The following is a 20,577-nucleotide window of genomic DNA, read 5'->3' as shown; positions in this document are numbered from 1 at the left end:
AAAGGCTTTAAATTTTAATTATTGCACAATTTTCTGTATTAAAGCTGTTATATAGCACGTAATCTTACATCAAATTAATATAAACCTGGTAAGCCCCCATACAAATACAGAAAATATAAAATTGAAGTAGTATATGTATAAAATATAACTGAAATAGGTTTTCATTTAAGACAGGGATTTTCAACCAGTAGTGGTCCGTGGCGGCATTGCACGGGGTCCGTGAAATTGGAAATAAAAAATGATTGTAATTTTTTTTTTTTAATGAAATTGGTTTATTATTTTCACTTGATTTGTTTTTCAGCTAATTGTGTGACTCATTTTTCCATCCAAATTAGGTATGTCAAATGTAGCTGAGATTCCCAAAATAGACATACAGATGCAAATAAATAGCCTGTATACGTAGATCTATCCGACAGTCATCCGTTTTCTGTACCGCTTGTCCACACGGGGATCGCAGGTGTGCTGGAGCCAATCCCAGCAGTCATCGAGCAATAGGCGGGGGACATCCTGAACCAGTTGCCAGACAAGAGACGAATAACCATCCCCACTCAGACTCACACCTAGGGGCAATTTGGAGTGCTCAATCGACCTACCAAGCATGTTTTTGGGATGTGGGAGAAAACCCACACAGGAGAATATGCAAACTCCACACAGGGAGGGCCAGAGATAGAATCGAACCCACAACCTCCAAGCTGTGACTGCGGACGTGCTAACCAGTGTGCCACCGAGCCACCCCAGATCTATTCTTCTTTGGTGCAAAATAATATTACACCAAAGAAGTGGTCCCCAAGTGGCTTCTTGATTGTAATGGTGGTCCCTTGGACAAAACCAGTTGAAAACCCCTGATTTAAGATATTACGTGTAATTTATGTCAATGTAAAAAGGGGGAGGGGGCTGACAGGCCATTACAAATGATCACGAATCTGAAAGCCTTGGGTCATGTACCTCAGTGAAATATGGGAAGCATTCAATAAGACGTTTGCCATCACAAGTCTGTCAGACTGACACCACCTGCCCCGGCCTGTGTTGTCCTGGTCTGTTTGCATGACAAGACTGTTGATGACGCTTGTACACTCCTCACATGTAAACGTTGATGGTTGAACACAGTTGTTTTTGCCATTCTGTCTGTGATGGAAGGCCACCTACAGTGACAGCATGAATGTTAGAATTTAAGCCTGTTGCTGTTTGTACACAATTTTTGTCAGGTTCTGTTTGCTGAGCCTTAACAAAAACTTGAATATGGACTAGAGTTGGTATTGATAAATTGCTCAATTCTTCCGTTCATCCATCCATTTCTTTAGTGCTTATCCTGGTCTGGGGAACAGGAACGGTGTACACTATCCTAGCTGACTTGAGGTAAGAAGTACCGTACACAATTTATTATCTCACAGTGACAGGACTGACACATGGAGTCAGCCAACCATTCACGCTCTCGTATGCAGACCTACAGTAGATATAAAATGTCTACACCCCACCACCCCAGCTTAAATCCCCGGTGTTCTTGTGAAATGAAAAGAAACCAAGATAATTTTTTTTCCTCAAAAACACTTTTACCAACAATGTAGTCTGTTCAATGCAATTGAAAAGCATTTCTGCCACATTTTTGGCTGCGTGACGTCAGTTCCAGCACAACTGCAAAAATCCTGGCTATTTTGGACAGGTTTAATGTGTATTTGAAAACCAATTATGATCGCGTCTCACTGGAAGTGACGCCTTGCAGACAAAAATGCAGCCAGCCTTCGGGGGATATCAGGCTGTGAATTTGGACACAGGCCAAAGGATGACGTTGCAACGTCGCTACTCAAGTCATGTTGTCACGAAAGGAGTCAGTCATGAAGATGTCAGGAAGAAGCGCAATTAACAAACAGACAAAATATGCATTTCACCTCCCAAAGTGTTTTTTGCAGTCCAACAGTATGTTTTCAGGCTTGATGCTGATGTGCTAAATAATTGTTTATATAGTCAGTGACTAATGTACTAGTAATTAATGTATCAGCGTAATCTGTTCACATAGTTTCTTTTTCTCTCAATGATTGTTCTTTATTTTACATTAATGTTGTAGTTGCATAATCAGACTGATTAATGTAGTAATTAATGAATGTATCAGACTAATTCCTTCAAATAGTTTATTTTTCTCTCAATTGTTTTTTTTTTATTCATTTATTTTACAAATTACATTAATGTTGTAGTTGCATTTATTTTAAAAAAAGAGCAGTGTTAGTTCTAATATTTTTGTTTTGGTGTTTTTATAAACAAAAATATACCAGTAAAAATACCGTCAAGAAACTAGATTGATAAGCAATACATTTAAAAGTAGTAATTGTAATAAAAGTTTCCCATCTTTAGTCCTTAAAGAAATGCTGATTTAATATAGCGCTGCAGTATTAACATAGTTTATTTTCTCTAATGATTGTTTTTTATTTATTTTACATTAAAGTTGTAGATGCATTCAAAGCAGTGTGAGTTCTAATATTTTTGTTTTGGTGTTTTTTTAATACCAGTAAAAATAACAAGGCACTAGATCAATAAGCAGTACATTTAATAGTAGTAGTTGTGATAAAATCTTGACATGAAACATGAAGCTGTATTTAGTTATGTTGTACTCAAATAGAATAAGCTGTATGCAAATGGAATAAGTTGCCATCAGAAGTGAAGTCAGCTCTGAAAGTAAAAAAAAATGGAATAAGCTCCATGCAAATGGAATAAGATGCCATCAGAAGTGAAGTCAGCTCTGAAAGTAAATGGTTTTCAATCTAGGCTAAAAATTTACTTTTCCACTCATACATTCGATTGCCTTCTCAACGTCTTTTAATATTTTATTTTATTTTATTTTAGAAACCTACTCTTTTTATGTTTTTAAAGTTTCTTGTTAATGTATTTTAATGTTGTTAATGTATGTACTTATTTCTTCTTTACTTCTGAATGTTAACTGTTGTTTGTAAATGCTTGCAGCAGTGTCTGCTTGTGTGAAGCACACTGAATTGCCTTGTGTATGAAATGTGCTTTGGAAATAAAGTTGCCTTGCCTTGCCTAGAATGCCCTTTGATAAAAAGCTGCTCATTTATGTTAAATGAAATCCATGTAAGATTATTTATTTTTCTAAATTAAAATACAATATAATCATCCATTTTCTGAACCGCTTAGTCCCCACGGGGGTTGCGGGTGTGCTGGAGCCTATCCCAGCCGTCAACAGGCAGTAGGCAGGGGACACCCTGAACCAGTTGCCAGGCAATCACAGGGCACACAGAGACAAACAACCATTTGCACTCACACCCACACCTAGGGAGAATTTGGAGTGTTCAATCAGCCTACCAAGCATGTTTTTGGGATGTGGGAGGAAACTGGAGTGCCCGGAGAAAACCCACGTAGGCCCAGGGAGAACATGTAAACTCCACACAGGGAGGGCCGGAGGTGGAATCGAACCTGCACCCTCCTAACTGTGAGGCGGAAGTGCTACACCGAGCCGCCCCAATATACTCAGCAGGTCAAAAAGGTTTAAATAATTCATCCAGGTCTCTTTTTAAACCACACATACACATTTGAGCAGGTGTGTGTCAACGTTTTATTACATAAATCCACTGTATGGGATATTAAGAGTAGATCAATTTTACATAGACATTGTGGAAATCCTAGGGAGGGGGGAAGGAATACTCGGAGAGAACCCAAAAAAACACTAGGAGAAATTTCCCACTCAGACTCGAGCCACGATTCCATGATTCAACCCAATACCCAGCCCAAATCAACTGGCCCGTTTATTGCCCATTGTTGCCTTAAACTCACAAAGCTCAGTTTATATTTTAGCAACATAACTGAACTCCTGATGACCAAAACAGCGCCATTTATCAATTACCACGTCACACAAAGCCTTAAATCAGAAGACATGAACCATAACATTAGCATGAAGTGGAGTACATTACCTTAATATTCCCATCAGGGTCCTTGTGTGGCTTAATAAAACTAATGCTATTCCCATGAAAATCTTCAGATAAAGTTAACCCCAGTCCTACCATTAGCAACAGGAGTAGGACACCCACTGCCATGATGCGAACAATCAGTTCAAAGCTTGCTCAGTCAGTTTAAAAGCTCTGAAGAAGCATTTCCTTTGGAATCCACCCGACAGGTTGAACCAGATACCAATAGAAATGTTTTTTCCATCACCCCTAACATGCCATTCTGAATCCCACTTTTGAATTCTAACCTGAACTTGTTCAGGTGTGCAGGAAGCAATAGCGGCATGAATTGACCTGGAGTATTAGTCGACTTAGCCGATTCATTGTTTCATTCTGGAGAAAGATGAAGGATGGATGCTGAACCCATGTTAGCACTAGTATGTGAAATACATTTTGAAGTTGAATTTATACAAAAGAGGAGCAACTGATTTTCTGTTGGCAATTACATGATAAGTTTGTAAGTAATATGCATAACAAAGGTGCTCTGCAATATGCCTCCAGCACTGCGATTGTGGCAGGATGATGACTTGTTAAGCATCAAACAACCTCACGGCAGAGATCTTCACTATTATACAAAATTCTAAGCAATCTGTGATCATATTGATATACGCATCTAATAAGTGAAGTGACAATCCTGTTGAATATGATTGGAATGAACCTTTATATCTGAAGTAATAGATCACTGAATTGTTTACAGCCTTAATTTCCTCACAGATTTAGCAAAATTATTAGTGTGCAATTTTATTAAGGGCTCTATGCTAATTGTGAAACACATAAGGTCATATAATAATTGTAAACCAAATAATGACTTGACAGGTATCACTGATATCCAAGTTTGCTCATGTCCAAAGTGTTTAATGACGCCCCAAAGTCATGGTAGTGCTCCATCGTCGTTGGCCCATTGGAAAATAGCCTTAGGGCTACACGTCATTGCTCTTGAGGGAATTTTACGGTAACGATCGCTTCGTCCCGTTTGAGGCACATGATTTCCCGTAGTTACGTCATCGCGTGGAAACTGTCGAGTGGCAAGATGGCTACCGAACCAAACAAGACTGAAATTCTTACGATTTTCAAACGACTGAGGTCTATTCCTACCAACAAGGTAATTCAGTGCGCCACATTTAGTGTACGTGTACCACCGTCTTCGATTGATAGTCATTGATTCGTTCCGTGTCTTATGAAGAGAGGCCCAGCTGCTCGGTTGAAGCTAGCTGTGGCTAACAGCTGCTAGCCTGCCGGTGAAGCAGCAAACATGAGGGCCACGTATACGTTTTATGTTGGCTGTTGAAAGCAAATCACATTAGGCGTACACGCAACATCAAACATTTTTCATGTATTACAAACCGATCTACACTCGTAGTAATACATCGCAGTATAATAAATCGCAAGCACAGTTTACAGTGAAGTGGTGCAGTATAAACGTCATTTCACAGGTGTACTGTAGAGTGGTTGACTTCATATCACGTCCCACCGTAGTATTGATTCCAAGTATGGTGTACCATGACTTGAAGTATATTCTTCCCACTTACTGTACTCATTCACTCTATAGTGTAAATTAGATTGAGTCTTTCGATAACGTTAAGATGGACGATTGAGTCTTTTGATTACGTTAAGATGTTCTCGCTCCTGCCTCGTTACCTTCTGATTCAAAATGACAAGTTATGATAGTGATACACTATACTTATACACCACTTCGTCCCATAGTAATAAAAACGTTGATTATTGACCATCTCAATCAATGTTTAGGACATAACATCCTAATGGGTCTCATAGATTGTGTGATCACGATGTACAACTTTGTCTAGTGTGTATACAATACTACGGCTAATTGTCAACGGTCAACCACATGTCGATGTGAGATATGAATAAAATGTAAGAAAGAGTGTTTCTTCATATGTTTAAATTACTTCTACAGGTGTGTTTTGATTGCTCTGCAAAAAACCCTAGTTGGGCGAGCATTCCATATGGCGTCTTCTTGTGCATTGACTGCTCTGGAATTCACCGTTCCCTTGGAGTGCACCTCAGCTTCATCAGGTGGGTCATCATTGTCAACTGTGCAAGTTCATGATACGTGCAGTTTACCTCCTATAGAGGGAACAGTCCTGGGCAAACATCACTCATAATCTGATTCTGATAAGAATTTTTTTTAATGGCAAATTTTGGAAAAATATGTAACTTTAAGTCTGTAGGAATCTTGTTGCTTTCGTTTACTATAAATAGTTTGGATTTGTCCCTCTCACTGAGAAACCTCTACTCCTTTTGCTTATGGCAGATCCACCGAATTAGATTCCAATTGGAACTGGTTTCAGCTTAGATGTATGCAGGTTGGAGGCAATGCCAATGCAGTAAGTTCACACTGGTTTGACAAATACTATGCAAGTTTGGTCTACGAAAAGTGGAATTTAAAAAATGAATACTTTTCCAAGTGCAACGTTGACTGGTCTTGACATGCGTAAGACAACTCAATCTCTCTTTCCGTTTGAAGACTGCATTTTTCCGCCAGCATGGCTGCACCACAAATGACACCAATGCCAAGTATAACAGCCGAGCAGCACAAATGTACAGGGAGAAGATTCGACAGCAAGCAAACGCTGCACTCTCCAAGTATGGAACAGAAGTGAGTTGAAGTCAAGCCGAAGCAGTTGGGAAGGATGGCCTTTTAAACCTATTTAGACTATAAGTTGCTACGACATAGTAGTTTGTTGTATTATGTATGCTGACAGACATTATTACGAATCTGACTAGAGTACATCAGTCTGTCTAGTATAAGAAGTTGGAGAGATAACAGAGTCAAGTAATTATCAGCATGTAAGCCACATTATTGGCCTTGTTCAGAGTCCACAGGGTGTATGATAATAACTCTATCCAATGATGAATAGCTGCCAATATGCTGTCAATGTATGCTATCAATGTGCTATCCAATGACCATGTGTTTGTGACCATCCTTGCTATTTGAATTGCAGCTATGGATTGACTTGTCTGGGGGAATCACTGCAGCAGCTCCTGAGAAAAAAGAACAAGACTTCTTTGCAGAACACACAGAGGTGGGTTAAGAAAATTAAAGTCAACATTTCCACATCAGGTCTGGCAGATTTGCTCAGCAAAGATTGGTGAAAGTACCATTCACTTTTCACACTCACTCAATTGACATTAGAAATCACTCATTTGAAATCTGGATTAAAACACTTTTTCAATTATGGCTGCCACACATCCTCATAGTAATGTTTCAAATTAAAGGGACACTGTCCAAATTAACATGTATGGCTTGATCAGTAGTAATTAGTTTAGATAAGCAATTCAGATAATTGATGGATGGAAGAAGTGCATAAAAGATGAAAAATAAATTTATTTATTTTATTGCTACAACAAAATGGTGGCATCCATATTGGCCAGTAAGTGACGTTATGACTATTTTGTCAAGTCAAGTTTATTTGTATAGCCCTAAATCACAAGCAGTCTCAAAGGGCTTCACATAGACAATCAATTGACAATTATTCTCAAAGCATCCCCTGATCTTGGGCTCCCAAAAGGGCAAGGAAAAACTCAAAAACCCCTACCAAGGGAAAAATGAGAAACCTTGAGAAGGGACCACAGATGGAAGGATCCCCCTTTCAAGATCACCAGGCTGCAATGGATGCAAAGAGGGCACATAAAATACATAATATGGAAATCAAAAAGTGGATGTCCAGGCCAAAGCGAAGAGCTGTCGGAGGTGCCTTCGATTGTCCTGGCAGTGTCCTCTCGGAGGGTATTCCGCTGCAGTTCCCTCATGCTGAATTGGTCCACGAGAATCTAGATAGCCGTCGTCAGCTTGGGTGTCACCTTTGACGTTATGACTATTTTGTCTTGCTGGTCAGCTAATTTTTTTAATCAGAGATATCAGTGCTGTCAACTTTATACTGGCGTTTGTTGACAATCATGGATGCACGTATCAAAAGACTAAAGCCCCAAATTAATCTGAAGGTAGGCATGAGAAGGCTACAATCACAGTATTTATTGATTCATTTAACATGCACTGTATTTATTGATTTATTTAACGTAGCAATTATGTGGCTTAATGTTTTCAGGATTAACGCTAGAAGCATTTATAAGCATTCTCACTCCTATCATCCAATATATCCTATCACTGGTTCGATTAAATATGGCAGCCCACTGTTTTTGAAGTCATTAAATGTGCATGAAAGTTCACTAAGGTTTGAAATTCATCTCCCCCAAAAGAAAATTAAAAATCATGAAAAAGTGCCAATATTGCTTTCAATGAGAGCATTTATACCTCCAAAATCAAAGCACCATAAGATGTAATTTATGCCTTATGGATGGGTTAGCTCCGTTAATAAAATTGGTAATTTTCCTACCTGAAGGTTTCGAGTGAGGAAACACGGACATGATACTGACCACCGGAGTTTCTCATTTTTGTCAGAATGAACTTTTTACAACCCAGACCTTGCCTATTGCCCAAATACCTAGTTCATTATTTCCGAAACCTTAATATGTCCTGGACTTTGTCTTGATATTCGGCGCTTATGTGCTCTCATTGACCTTCTTTCCAAAGCCTCAAAGAGAACTTGTTCCCTCCCTAGAACCTCTGATGTTGCATCATTTTGCAACAAGTATATGTAATTTAAAAGCTTTGTGACATGGAATACATGTCATTTACAATCATTGTCTTTTTTTCGTGACATGGTGCACAGAACAATTTTCATTTGGTTCTCAAAGCACCAGAGGTTGTTGATTGTTGCTCATTTTATTCCTGACCCACGTACCTCACTGGAAATTCTAGAATTTATTACTAATGCTACTGCTATAATGTATACGTTATAATGATGTTACCGTAATTTTCAGACTATGAGTCGCTCCAGAGTATAAGTCGCACCAGCCATAAAATGCACAATAAAGTGAAAAAAAAAATATTTTTTACATAGTTCTCATTGTGTCAAACATGTAGAAAGAACAAAGAAAAAGGATCATTACCATTTGAACACAACATATTTGATTTTCAATTTGTTTGTTGTTTAAGAGTGAAGAACTGAAATTACCGTAATTTTCAGTCGCTCCGGAGTAAAAGTCGCAACAGCCATAAAATGCACAATAAAGTGACAAAAAACATATACACGTCGCACCGGAGTACAAGTTGGACTAATGGGGCATATTTATTTGTCAAAATCCAACACCAAGAACAGACATGAACGAGCAACAACAGGCTAAACGATAGGTATGCTAACGTGACATAAACACAAACGAAGAGCTGAGTACGGGCCTGACGTAACATTCAGAGTTATTCTAATAACTATTACATAAATAATACGTTTATAAAACCATCTGTGTCACTCCAATTCATTAAATCAATCGATCGTCCTTTATGTAAACAATGCCGCGTACGGGCGCCGTCGGACTCGTCGTGATTTGCATTTCTAATTATTCCACAGACCCATATAACAATATATAAAGTATATTTCAAATAACTATCATATTACAACAATATTATCAAACCCTCTGTGTCACTCCAAATCATTAAATCCATCGACCAAATTCCTCGTCCTTTGTCAACAAAGCTGCGCGTGCGCCCTAACGCCAGCCTCGTCGTTATCCCACAGATCTAGTATATAACTATATTGCAGCGTTAACAAAGTACAAGCAAAGACGTGGGTTTGGTAAACAGCTCTTTATTTAACAAGAGTTCCCCGAGACAACAACTACTGAACTTCCAGCCACGGAGGTGGAAGAAAGCTCCGTAGAATATGACCGGGCGTGCGTACAAGCCATGTCCGAGCCCCATCCACTGTCCCCGGACAGCCACCCGGCCGAGCGCCGGCCCCTGACTTCCATCCACGGAGGTGAAAGAGAGCTCCCGTCGAGAAGGACCGGGCATGCGTAAAAGCCATAATAGTTTTTCAAACCTTCTGTGTCACTCCAAATCACTAAATCCTTCAAACTCTTCATCCTCCATGTCACTTACAAACAAAGCCGGTAGTACGTGGGGCCCTTCGTCATCCCGTGGCTGTCCGGGGACGGTGGATGGGGCTGGGACATGGCTTTTACGTACGCCCGTTCCTATTCTATGGAGCTCCCTTCCACCTCCGCGGATGGAAGTCGAGGCCAGGCGCTCGGCCGGGTGGCTGTCCGGGGACGCTGGATGGGGCTCGGACATGGCTTTTACGCACGCCCGGTCCTATTTATTGAGCTCTCTTCTACCTCCATGGCTGAAGGTTCAGTAGTTGTTGGCTCGCTGAACTCTTGTTTTGTTAAATAAAGAGCCGTTTACCAAACCCACGTCTTTCCTGGTACTTTGTTCACGCTACAACATCGTTATATACTAGATTTCTGCAGCGCACGCGCGGCGTTGTTGAAATAAAGAACGAGGAATTTAATCGATGGATTTAATGATTTGGAGTGACACAGATGGCTTGATAATATTGTTGTTATATAAACCCACCTCTTTCCTGGTACTTTGTTAACGCTACAATATAGTTATATCAAAGTCAAAGTCCGCTTTATTGTCAATTTCTTCACATGCCAGGCACACAAAGAGATCGAAATTACGTTTCCCACCGTCCCACGGTGACTAGACAGTACACAACACTCACATCAAATAGCACAAAGAGTAAAAACGAACAGACAAGAGCAACGTATAAGTAATAAGCAAATAACCCAAATAATAAACAATAAATAAATAAATAGACAAATAAGAGCAGCAAAATGGAGCAAGCGCGCTAATAGCAGACAGCCAGATCATAGCGCAAAAGAACAGGACGTCATGTAGCAGAGGGGGGAGGGAATTCAGGATCCGGACAGCTTGGAGCACGAAGCTGTCCCTGAGTCTGGTGGTGCGGGAGCCCAGGCATCTGTATCTCTTCCTAGAGGGCAGAAGTACAAACAAAAAGTGAGCGGGGTGACTCTCATCACACACAATCGCAGCCGCTTTGCGGGTGAGACGGGAGGCGTAAACTTCCTTCAGGGAGGGGAGTGGAGCCCCGATGATTTTACTCGCAGTGGTCACTATGCGCTGCACGGCCTTCATGTTGTACTCAGAGCAGCCACCACCCCACACAGCGATGCAGCTGGAGAGGACGCTCTCAATGGTGCCACGGTAGAATGTGGTCATGACGGCGGGAGGAGCACTTGCCCGCCTGAGTTTCCGCAGAAAGTACAGGCGGCGCTGGGCCTTCTTCGCCAGCGACGCAGTGTTGGTGGTCCAGGAGAGGTCCTCACTGATGTGCACCCCCAGGAATCTGGTGCTACTCACCGTCTCTGCAGCGCACTCGCGGCGTTGTTGACATAAAGAACGAGGAATTTGATCGATGGATTTAATGATTTGGAGTGACACAGATGGTTTGATAATATTGTTATTCAAACCCACGTCTTTCCTGGTACTTTGTTAACGCTACAATATAGTTACGTATATCCTAGATCTCTGCAGCGCACGCCCGGCGTTGTTGACATAAAGAACGAGGAATTTGGTCGATGGATTTAATGATTTGGAGTGACACAGAGGGTTTGATAATATTGTTGTAATATGATAGTTATTTGAAATATACTTTATATATTGTTATATGGGTCTGTGGAATAATTAGAAATGCAAATCACGACGAGTCCGACGGCGCCCGTACATTACGGTAGGTAGAAATTTGGACCCTACTATCCAATCGCAGTCATTTACCGTAATTTTCGGACTATTAGTCGCTCCAGAGTATAAATCGCACCACCCATAAAATGCACAATAACGTGAAAATAAACATATATAAGTCGCTCTGGAGTATGAGTCGCACTTTTGGGGCAAATGTATTTGTCAAAATCCAACAACAAAAACAGACACGAACCAGCAACAACAGGCTAAACGATACGGTATGCTAACGTGACATACACAAACGAGAGGCTGAGAACGGGCCTAACGTAACATTCAGAGTTATTCAAATGATTATTACATAAATAACAAGTTTATCAAACCATCTGTGTCACTCCAAATCATAAAATACATCGATCATCGATCGTGTAAACAATGCCGCGTACGCGCGCCGTCTGACTCGTGATTTGCATGTCGAATTATTCCACAGACCCATATAACGATATACAAAGTATATTTCAAATAACTATCATATAGCAACAATATTACCAAACCATCTGTCACTCTTAATCATAAAATCCATCGATCATTGATCGTGTAAACAATGCCGCGTACGCGCGCCGTCGGACTCGTGATTCGCATGTCTAATTATTCCACAGACCCATATAACGATATACAAAGTATATTTCAAATAACTATCATATAGCAACAATATTACCAAACCATCTGTCACTCCAAATCATAAAATGCATCGATCATCGATTGTGTAAACAATGCCGCGTATGCGCGCCGTCGGACTCATGATTTGCATGTCTGGCGTGATGTGTGCTCGCATGCTCTCCATCACAAGCAGAGCTTGCATCCTAAATTGCATTGCTGCCCCTACAGTTTTTTTTGTTGTTGTTTTTTTTACATCACCACACTAAATTCTCTTCACCAGACCTGTGCTTTTCAAAAACTAAAAAAAACACCGCTTTCCCCTCCCAGTTGTTGCGTCACGGCCAATGGTGAAATTTAAATCACCCTCGTTCAGTTTAGTTTGAAAATAACTATATTTCTTTTTCAGTTTTTGTTTTTTTTTGTTTTGTTTATTTGTTTCATGAACTTGAATATTGTGCTTTAAAGTGTGAATTGCTTTATTCGTTTTTTCAGTGTATCAAAAATAATATGTGAGGTGATCAACTGTACTAGTAAGTAATGTGTTAATGATCAAGTAAATTTTTTTGAAAAAAAAACACACATAAGTCGCTCCTCAGTATAAGTCGCCACCCCACCCAAACTATGAAAAAAAACGCGATTTATAGTCCGAAAATTACGGTATTTTGATTATTGCGCAGCGTGACAGAAATGCCATAAATAAATGGCCAGTCCCAAGAGGAAGTGGGAAAAGACCTCAGTGAAATCAAGTACGATAAAATCCAGTGTATAACGCACACCAATGGAAAGAGCTCCAGACGTTCCCTTTTGCGCAGCTACATTACAGTGAAGTAGCGCCAGTACGCTAATGACTAACAATGGGTCTTAGCCATAAAACTAGGGTTTATCCAACATTCTGTCCAGGTGAATTCACATCTCACTTTAATAGTGGTAAGTCTCCATCACTCACATCTCCCAGTGATGGGCAAATTGGACGTAGTTTAGACACCACTGATCTAAGCGAGCACATTGTGATAAGATCGTACAAATCACAAGTGTTGAATTTAGACAAAGATACAAGTTTCTGAACAAAATGAAAATTTTTATTCTCAATTACAGTTTGTACAAATGCACAATTCCAGTAAAACTTAATTTGACATGATGTCACAGATGGCAAAGTTAGACATGTTTACACAGTTTTTAAAAAAAAATTTGTTTGATTTTTAATTGTTTGAACGTTTTCAGTCTTGTAATGACTGGAGCATGAAGCCAGCCTCAGAATCAGAGCAGAATGGAGCCACTGTTGTGCAGCTGAGGGAGACCATGGCCAAAAGCCAAGATGACAACCGTGAGTAGAACTCTCACTGGCAATATCATTTGGCAGGTTTTATACATCAACAATCAACATTATATTGGTATATGTAAAAAAAAAAAAAAGAATATTAAGAATAAATGCTTTTTTTTTAATTCAAAAATCGTTTGAATAACTCCTAGTTTCAATAATCTGCAGCAAGTCATTGATAATACTGTGAAACTTGCAGTGATTTGCTGGCTGTTTATTTTTAAAACCTTTCTTTATTCAGAGCCAGAGGAAGGACCGAGCATCGATGGTTTGAGCACATCACCGAAAGTTACTATGGGTGAGCACATTAAAGCCCAATATTGGGAGTCTGCGTGTCAAATGACACCTGATGTGGTGCGTTGCCGCATATGCGGACGGTATGCGTAAGGTTTCTATTTTCTCTGGATGCCACATGCGTGTTTTCATAAAGAAATGACAGGAAGTCAGATCGGCATATGAGGTAGATCTGGTATATTTCAATTTTTTTAATTCATAAAAACATATGACATCAGACTACTAACTACTTGACATGAGTCAGACATTTAAAAGACAAAAAAAGGGTTTGAAATAAATTAAACAATTATGCATGCTAAAACTGTCTGAAAAAAATGTCCAAAAAGCCTATCAAAGGGAACGAAAGGCAAGCGTGGCTATCATTTAAAAAGTAGCTCCACTGTTATCGCAGCCCAAGCATCCTGCAACTTCCCGCAGCAACCAAACACCACGTGACATATTCTAGATTATGGCTACAACATTCTCTTAGGTTCCTTAACCATGACGTGTGTTTGATTTTTCTGTTCAGACAGCCACGCACACGCCCTTTTTTCCCAGAACTTCTAAAGCCACACAAACAACCTAAATTTAGTTCTCAGTCAGTCCATGTAATAACACAGCATTGATGGCTTTACTGCTGTCTTTACATTTCAGTCAGTCAAGTAAGAACTCATCAGCTAATAATTATACAGCTAAAGCCTTTAAACGGAGGTGTCATGTTATGCTACGCATGTTACTTGCGTAAAAATCGCCTGTAGCTCGTTCTCATGGTATTTTGCAAGCTGATTGTGGGTTTGTCCTATCCCATTCACTAGATTCCATGCTACTGTCACAAGAGCAATGGAAATCCAGAGGTGATTCAATTGTGGCTCTTGTTTTTGTCCAACTTCTCTTGGGTGCTTCACTTGTCATCTCACCAGATAGTGACTCACTTTGCTGTTTGTAAATATGCGGCGAATGTTCACATAAAGCGCATCAGTTACTTTGACAAGCAGCATTGTCAGCCAAGAAGAAAGAAGCTGTGGACCCGTGTCAGTCATTTCAACGCGCTAGCTTCTCGGTATGACGACTATTTTGCTACCAGCGTTGAATACGCAATAACACAGATGGAACCACAGACTTACAAGACTGCTCATAACTCAGTTTGGCATGCTAAAAATGAATAGATTCTCTTCTGTCTTTGTCAGTTCTCTTAAAATACACTTTCTCATGCTAAATTTGCTTCAGGGGCCAAGCATGGCTGTGAGTTACTTGGCTCATCTTTGCTCATGTTATGCTCTAGCAAATGACTTATTGGGGATGTTGGCAATATGTTAACGCGGTGGTTTGTGGTCTAGTGTTCCTAACACCATTTCTTTCATGCTTCCGATAATGTGCATTAGTTAATTACAGGTTGTACTTAACTTTACAGAGGTAAAGCCAACCATAATTGGGAAGAAGAAGCCAATGACTGCCAAAAAAGGGGTAAGCAATTTATATATTTCAACAGTATGAGCGTTGCTATCGTTTCTGTTCAAAGACTCATTTGGATCGTCATGGATGCATTTAACTAACACGCAAACGGTGCTCACTTCGTTCTCGCAATGCAGCTGGGGGCAAAGAAGGGCCTCGGTGCCCAGAAAGTAAGCAGCAAGAGTTTTTCAGAGGTGGAGAAACAAGCTCAAGTGGCCGAGAAGATACGGGAGGAGCAGGCAGCCGAGGCAAAAAAACAAGCAGAGGAGTCCATGTGAGTCTCTTCATGAACCTCGTATGAGGCTCTTGAACTAAAACTCAAGCATTTGTAGCCTATCCTTTCCTTTCAATCTGACCCTTATTTTGGCATTTTCAGTGTGGCTTCCATGCGTTTGGCCTACAAAGAGCTGGAGATCGACAGAAAGCTTGAGGAAAAGAAGCTGAACAACCTGGAGGGCAAGAAGCGGGAGCAAGCCGAGAGACTGGGCATGGGCTTCGGGAACAGGAGGTGACGTCATCACGGACTCATTCATTGTTTCATACTTGCCTTTGTGACCTTGCAGAGCTTGACGCAATATTTAGCCAGTGAAAATATGATATCTCGTCCATCTGTCACTTTTTGACAACAGACAGACAAGATAAGCAATGCTGTTTGACGAGTTATTTTACAGGGCTCTGTACAAACATTTGTACTAGAAACACTGTATAGCTCCTAACACAAATTTTAAGAAGCACTGGAAGAAAGGTTAAGAGCAGACATGGTCAATTTATTCAAGTAAATATTCACATTTCCCTCCATTTTGACTATTACTGATAAATACACTGCTCAAAAAAATGAAAGGAACTGTTTTTTATCAGGGTATGGCATGAATTCAATTACACTTTTCTGATAAGGTTTCGGTCAGGCACGTGGCAGAGGGGGTTGTTAATCACTTTCAGCTGCATTGGTGTTGATGGAATTAACAACAGGTACACTAGAGGGACAACAACGAGATGGTCCCCAAAACAGGACTGGTTTTGCAGGTGGAGGCCATTTCAAGCTCCTCCCTCTTGATCTTTTTTAACTGTTTTTCCACAAGTGTTGGCTTTAGCAAGAGTCATTATCACGACTGGAAGCATGAGGCGATTTCTTAACCCTCCTGAAGTTGCGCAGATTGTCCAACTCCTCCAGGATGACACATCCAAGAAGATTTGATGTGTCTTCCAGTACAATCGCCAGAGCATGGAGGAGATTCCAGGAGACCGGCAGTTACTCTAGGAGAGCTGCACAGGTCCGTAGACGGTCCTCATCCCATCAGCAGGACCGATATCCGCTGCTTTGTGCAAGGAGGAACAGGTTGAACACTGCCCGAGCCCTACAGAATGACCTTCAGCAGGCTACTGGTGTGAATGTTTTTGCCCAAACAGTCAGAAACAGACTTCACAAGGGTGGCCTCAGGGCACGACGTCCTGTAGTGTGCCCTATGCTCACTACTCAGCACCGTGGAGCTCGATTGGCATTTGCCATAGAACACCAGAATTGGCAAGTCCGCCACTGGCGCCCTGTGCTTTTCACAGATGAGAGCAGGTTTACCCTGAGCACCTGTGATAGACGTGAAAGGGTCTGGAGAAGCCAAGGAGTGCGCTATGCTGCCTGCAACATCATTCAGCATGACCTGTTCGGTGGTGGGTCAGTGATGGTCTCGGGAGGCATTTCCATGGAGGGACGAACAGACCTCTACAGGCTAGAGAACGGCAGTCCCACTGCCATTAGGTATCTGGATGAAATCCTTGCACCCATGGTCAGACCCTACGCTGGTGCAGTAGGTCCTGGGTTCCTCCTGATCCACGACATTCCCGGCCTCATGTGGCAAGAGTAGAAGGAAATGACAATTGAATGGCCCTCGCGATCACCTGATCTAAACCCGATAGAACACCTTTGGGACATAATGTTTCGGTCCATCAGACGCCGCCACGTTGCTCGTTAGACTTTGCAGGAGCTCACTGATGCCCTTGGACAGATCTGGGAGGACATCCCACAAGACACCATCCGTCGTCTCATTAGGAGCATGCCGCGACGTTGTCAAGCATGCATGCAAGCATGTGGGGGCTACACGAGATATTGAAAAGAGTTTTGAATTGCAGAAATTGAATTTAGGCAAAATGGACGAGCCTGCCACATCATTTTTTTACTTTGATTTTTGGGGTGTCTATATACTGAGCCCTCTGTAGGCTGAAAACTTTTATTTCCATCAAAAGATGTGGCATCCTTCTGTTCCTGAGACATTAAATTGTCCATATCAGTATAGATATCCAATTTTTTTGTTTTCACCATTGAAATCTGATGTGTTTTCAAAGTGGTCCTTTAATTTTTTGGAGCAGTGTACTTGTAGAAGCTACAATGTACAAAGTTTAGGTCATACACTAAATACTACTTAAAATGTACAGTTTGTTTCGATTGGCACTTAAATTGGGTTTTTTCAGATTTCACTCTGTGCGCTTGTTTGTGGTATTGACAGCATAATTTGTAGTTGAATTTAATTTGTACGTCTGACTTTGGTGTCGGTGGTAGTGTGGTATTGTGTGCATGCATGAGTTTTTGTGCACGGGTGTGTGTGTAAACTAGTGGGATTAGAGCTTGTGTAATGTTTTTTTTTCCCCCCCAGTGCTGTGTCACATTCAGTGATGTCTGAGATGCAGGTGATTGAGCAGGAAACCCCAGTGGGAGCAAAGACTTCGACTCGCTCCAAACTTGATATGTTTGATGAACCCGGTTTCACCTCTGGACCCCCTAAGTACATGTGGCTTCTTTGCTTTTCTCCTTTTGATTTTTAGAAAGTAAAATTTAAACGAGAGGCTCTGTTTTCTTCACCGTTCCAGATATAAGGATAACCCGTTCTTAGTGGGTGACAGTTTTGGATCACGCTGGGATACAGACGGCGGGACCGCTTCTTTCAGTACCTCGTGGGCTCTGGAGAAAGAAGAACCTAAAGAAGAAGTCTCCATCTCAAGTATTCAGCCAATTGGAGAGAGGTATTAAGCATTTCTTGTGTATTGTGCTTCTCATCCTAGTATGAACAAGTTAATTATGCTCTCGTATCCATTCAAGACTTCCCAGTCGAAGAAAAGCTGAGGTGTCCACCCCAGTGTCAGAGTCCAGTGAGGCCAGACAGAAGTTTGCAAATGCAAAGGCAATCTCTTCAGACATGTTCTTTGGTCGTGAAACCAGTGCTGAGGTAAACTTTGCTTAACAATTACAGACTGCTCAGGTGACCTCTCGAGTTGTGAAGTGTTAACTCTCGTCCCCTCATGTCAGTATGAAGCAAAGAGCCGACTGGAGGGCATGTCTGGAAGCACAGCCATCAGTTCAGTTGACCTGTTTGGAGATGACAGTGACCATAAAGGTACCAGGCGTCACCTCTTCGAACTTTGTTGTTGCTTCTCAGTCAAGGCACAGACGGACATTCCGTTTCATTCACGTTGTCACAATCCTGCCTCAGGGCGCTCATCGGGCTTTGACAGCGTCCTCCCTGCCGGTCCAGACATCACCCAGTTCAAGCAAGGAGTAAAGACCGTAGCTGGCAAGATGGCCGTCCTTGCCAACGGGGTCATGAATACCATTCAGGTGAGACTTCTTCAGTGCGGGCCAGTAATTAAGGAACTCCCCACGAATGAATGTCCACTCATGTCTGTGTAATTTTTGTGTGAGATCAGGATCGCTATGGTTCCTACTAAGGAGCCTGAAGAGACTGCTATCTGGGGGCAGCAAGAACTACAAGCCAGACAACTGGTCCCGTTTGGCAGGTGCATTTGGCCAGGGATGAACCTAGGGATGGGTACCGTTCATATTTGAACCGGTTTTGTTCAGATCTTTGGTACCTGGTGAATGACATCAGCACTCAACCCATTTTTGCTACTTTTGTTTGTGGTAGTAAAAAAATATATATATAATAATAATTTTAAAAAATCTATATAAAATTTGACACATAAAACATTAATTTAAAAGAGATGAGCCAAAGAAGATGAAGTAAAAGTAAAGAGATAACATTAAGTGTAAATAAAAACAAGTGATACCATAAAATGCACAAATTGATATCACAAGATATAGTGTGAAGCAAAGTTATTTACAATAAACAACACAAGGTAGCAATTTAAACAACAAGGACAATACAATAATACAAATAATTGTATTAGTGATATCTTTGTTTCTTGTGCAGTTGTTTAACTGAAATAGAGCCAAAAAAAATGACAGAACAAAGAAGAGTAGGGGTCCCGCTCGCTTCCAAACCCAGAAATGTACTTTTAGCATGTGTGAAATCCTCACAGACTTGTATATGAATGGACTATCAATAGGCCCCAGAAGACAGCCATCTTACATTCCCAGCCCCACTGTTACTGGCAATGTCAGTTTTATGCTAGGATTTTTTTATGGAAGAAAAAAAAAAAGAATCTCACGAATCTCATTTCAGTGTTGATGATTCTGACAGCATACCTTTGAGTAGAACGATATACCTTAACAAAAATTATACAATTACATTTATACTGGTGAAATGTACATGTAGCACTTCTCCCATAGATACAACCAATTAACCATACAGACAGAATATAACCTAAAATAGCGATTGGCAGTGTAAGATGGCCACTGGTGGTGAAACCTCTCGATTGCAAGTAAATGTCGCGTTAGTTCATTAGTATATTAGTCCGTGGAATTCCTGTGTGAGTGGGTGACGTCATTACGCTGGTGTTGGTAAACTTCAGCGTTCAGTTGTGCCATGGAAAGATAGCCAACTCTTCTACTCCCCTATAATTATAACTATATGAATCGGTGCTTGATAGTACTGACCCAAAATGGTCCATACCCTCCCCCCCCCCAAAAAAGTACAGTATACGGTACCCTTCCCTAGAGGAAACGAGAGAGAAGTGAAGCTGAAAGCATTGCATGAAGAAAGAAAATCTTCCTTCTCACTCCCTACCTGTTGAGAGACTGTTGTTGGAGTGAGTCACAAATTTGCTCTCTCAATATTTGAGTTAATATTTCCATAAAGCAAACCATGTGTGGTTGTAGTGTATCTGAAGCAAGAGTTGTATCTACAGTTGAAAATTTTTGGGTCTTAGATATTCAAAATTTGTCAGAGTTAATTCTATATTTTCATTGGTTTCTGATTAATGTTATCAAATACATCTATGTTTTGTCTTATTTTGTCAGTGATACTAAATAAAAGGTCCGACGGTATATGTTTAGCATCACTTTGAATTCAACAATGTTCAGTGTTCAGGCAAAGTGTTTGTCATTTTCACAAAGCACTGAATGCCGCCAATCTCCAGAATCTATGAGCTTGAACTTGTACATTTCTGCCTGATCATTAAAAGTCTGATATCCTTTT

General features: G+C 40.8%; 2 protein-coding genes across 5 annotated transcripts in view; one reads left to right on the top strand and one right to left on the bottom strand.

Moving 5' to 3' along the window:
- The window catches only part of LOC147058845 (CUB and zona pellucida-like domain-containing protein 1), a 20,837-nt gene extending 12,321 nt beyond the window's left edge, over nucleotides 1-8,516 (bottom strand). Inside the window, exons 1-2 of one of the 3 annotated variants that reach the window (XM_085908485.1) lie at nucleotides 8,306-8,516; nucleotides 946-1,142 (exon numbers count right to left, since the gene is read on the bottom strand). In XM_085908485.1, the coding sequence (XP_085764611.1) occupies nucleotides 946-1,046 (101 nt within the window). In that variant the 5' untranslated portion in view covers nucleotides 1,047-1,142; nucleotides 8,306-8,516. Of the gene's footprint in view, nucleotides 1-945; nucleotides 1,143-3,917; nucleotides 5,435-8,305 lie in introns of those variants that run through there. The other 2 variants (XM_085908487.1, XM_085908486.1) reach the window with 2 other exon arrangements.
- arfgap2 (ADP-ribosylation factor GTPase activating protein 2) lies at nucleotides 4,860-20,577 on the top strand. Of its 2 annotated transcripts, XM_085908488.1 has the most exons (17): nucleotides 4,860-5,052; nucleotides 5,866-5,984; nucleotides 6,223-6,295; nucleotides 6,436-6,567; nucleotides 6,914-6,994; nucleotides 13,393-13,495; nucleotides 13,731-13,787; nucleotides 14,578-14,616; nucleotides 15,174-15,226; nucleotides 15,352-15,488; nucleotides 15,591-15,722; nucleotides 17,860-17,988; nucleotides 18,074-18,226; nucleotides 18,303-18,429; nucleotides 18,510-18,597; nucleotides 18,694-18,818; nucleotides 18,908-20,577. In XM_085908488.1, the coding sequence occupies exons 1-17, from the start codon at nucleotides 4,933-4,935 to the stop codon at nucleotides 18,926-18,928; spliced, it is 1,689 nt and encodes a 562-aa protein (XP_085764614.1). In that variant the 5' UTR covers nucleotides 4,860-4,932; the 3' UTR covers nucleotides 18,929-20,577. The 2 variants fall into 2 exon arrangements, with proteins under 2 accessions (XP_085764614.1, XP_085764615.1); XM_085908489.1 differs by lacking the exon at nucleotides 14,578-14,616 and having other exon boundaries at nucleotides 4,863-5,052.

The sequence above is a fragment of the Syngnathus leptorhynchus genome, chromosome 3 (genome assembly GCF_054491065.1).
Source record: "Syngnathus leptorhynchus isolate UIUO chromosome 3, UIUO_Slep, whole genome shotgun sequence".
Classification (NCBI taxonomy): Eukaryota; Metazoa; Chordata; class Actinopteri; order Syngnathiformes; family Syngnathidae; genus Syngnathus; species Syngnathus leptorhynchus.
This window is presented reverse-complemented; position numbering and strand designations above follow the sequence as displayed.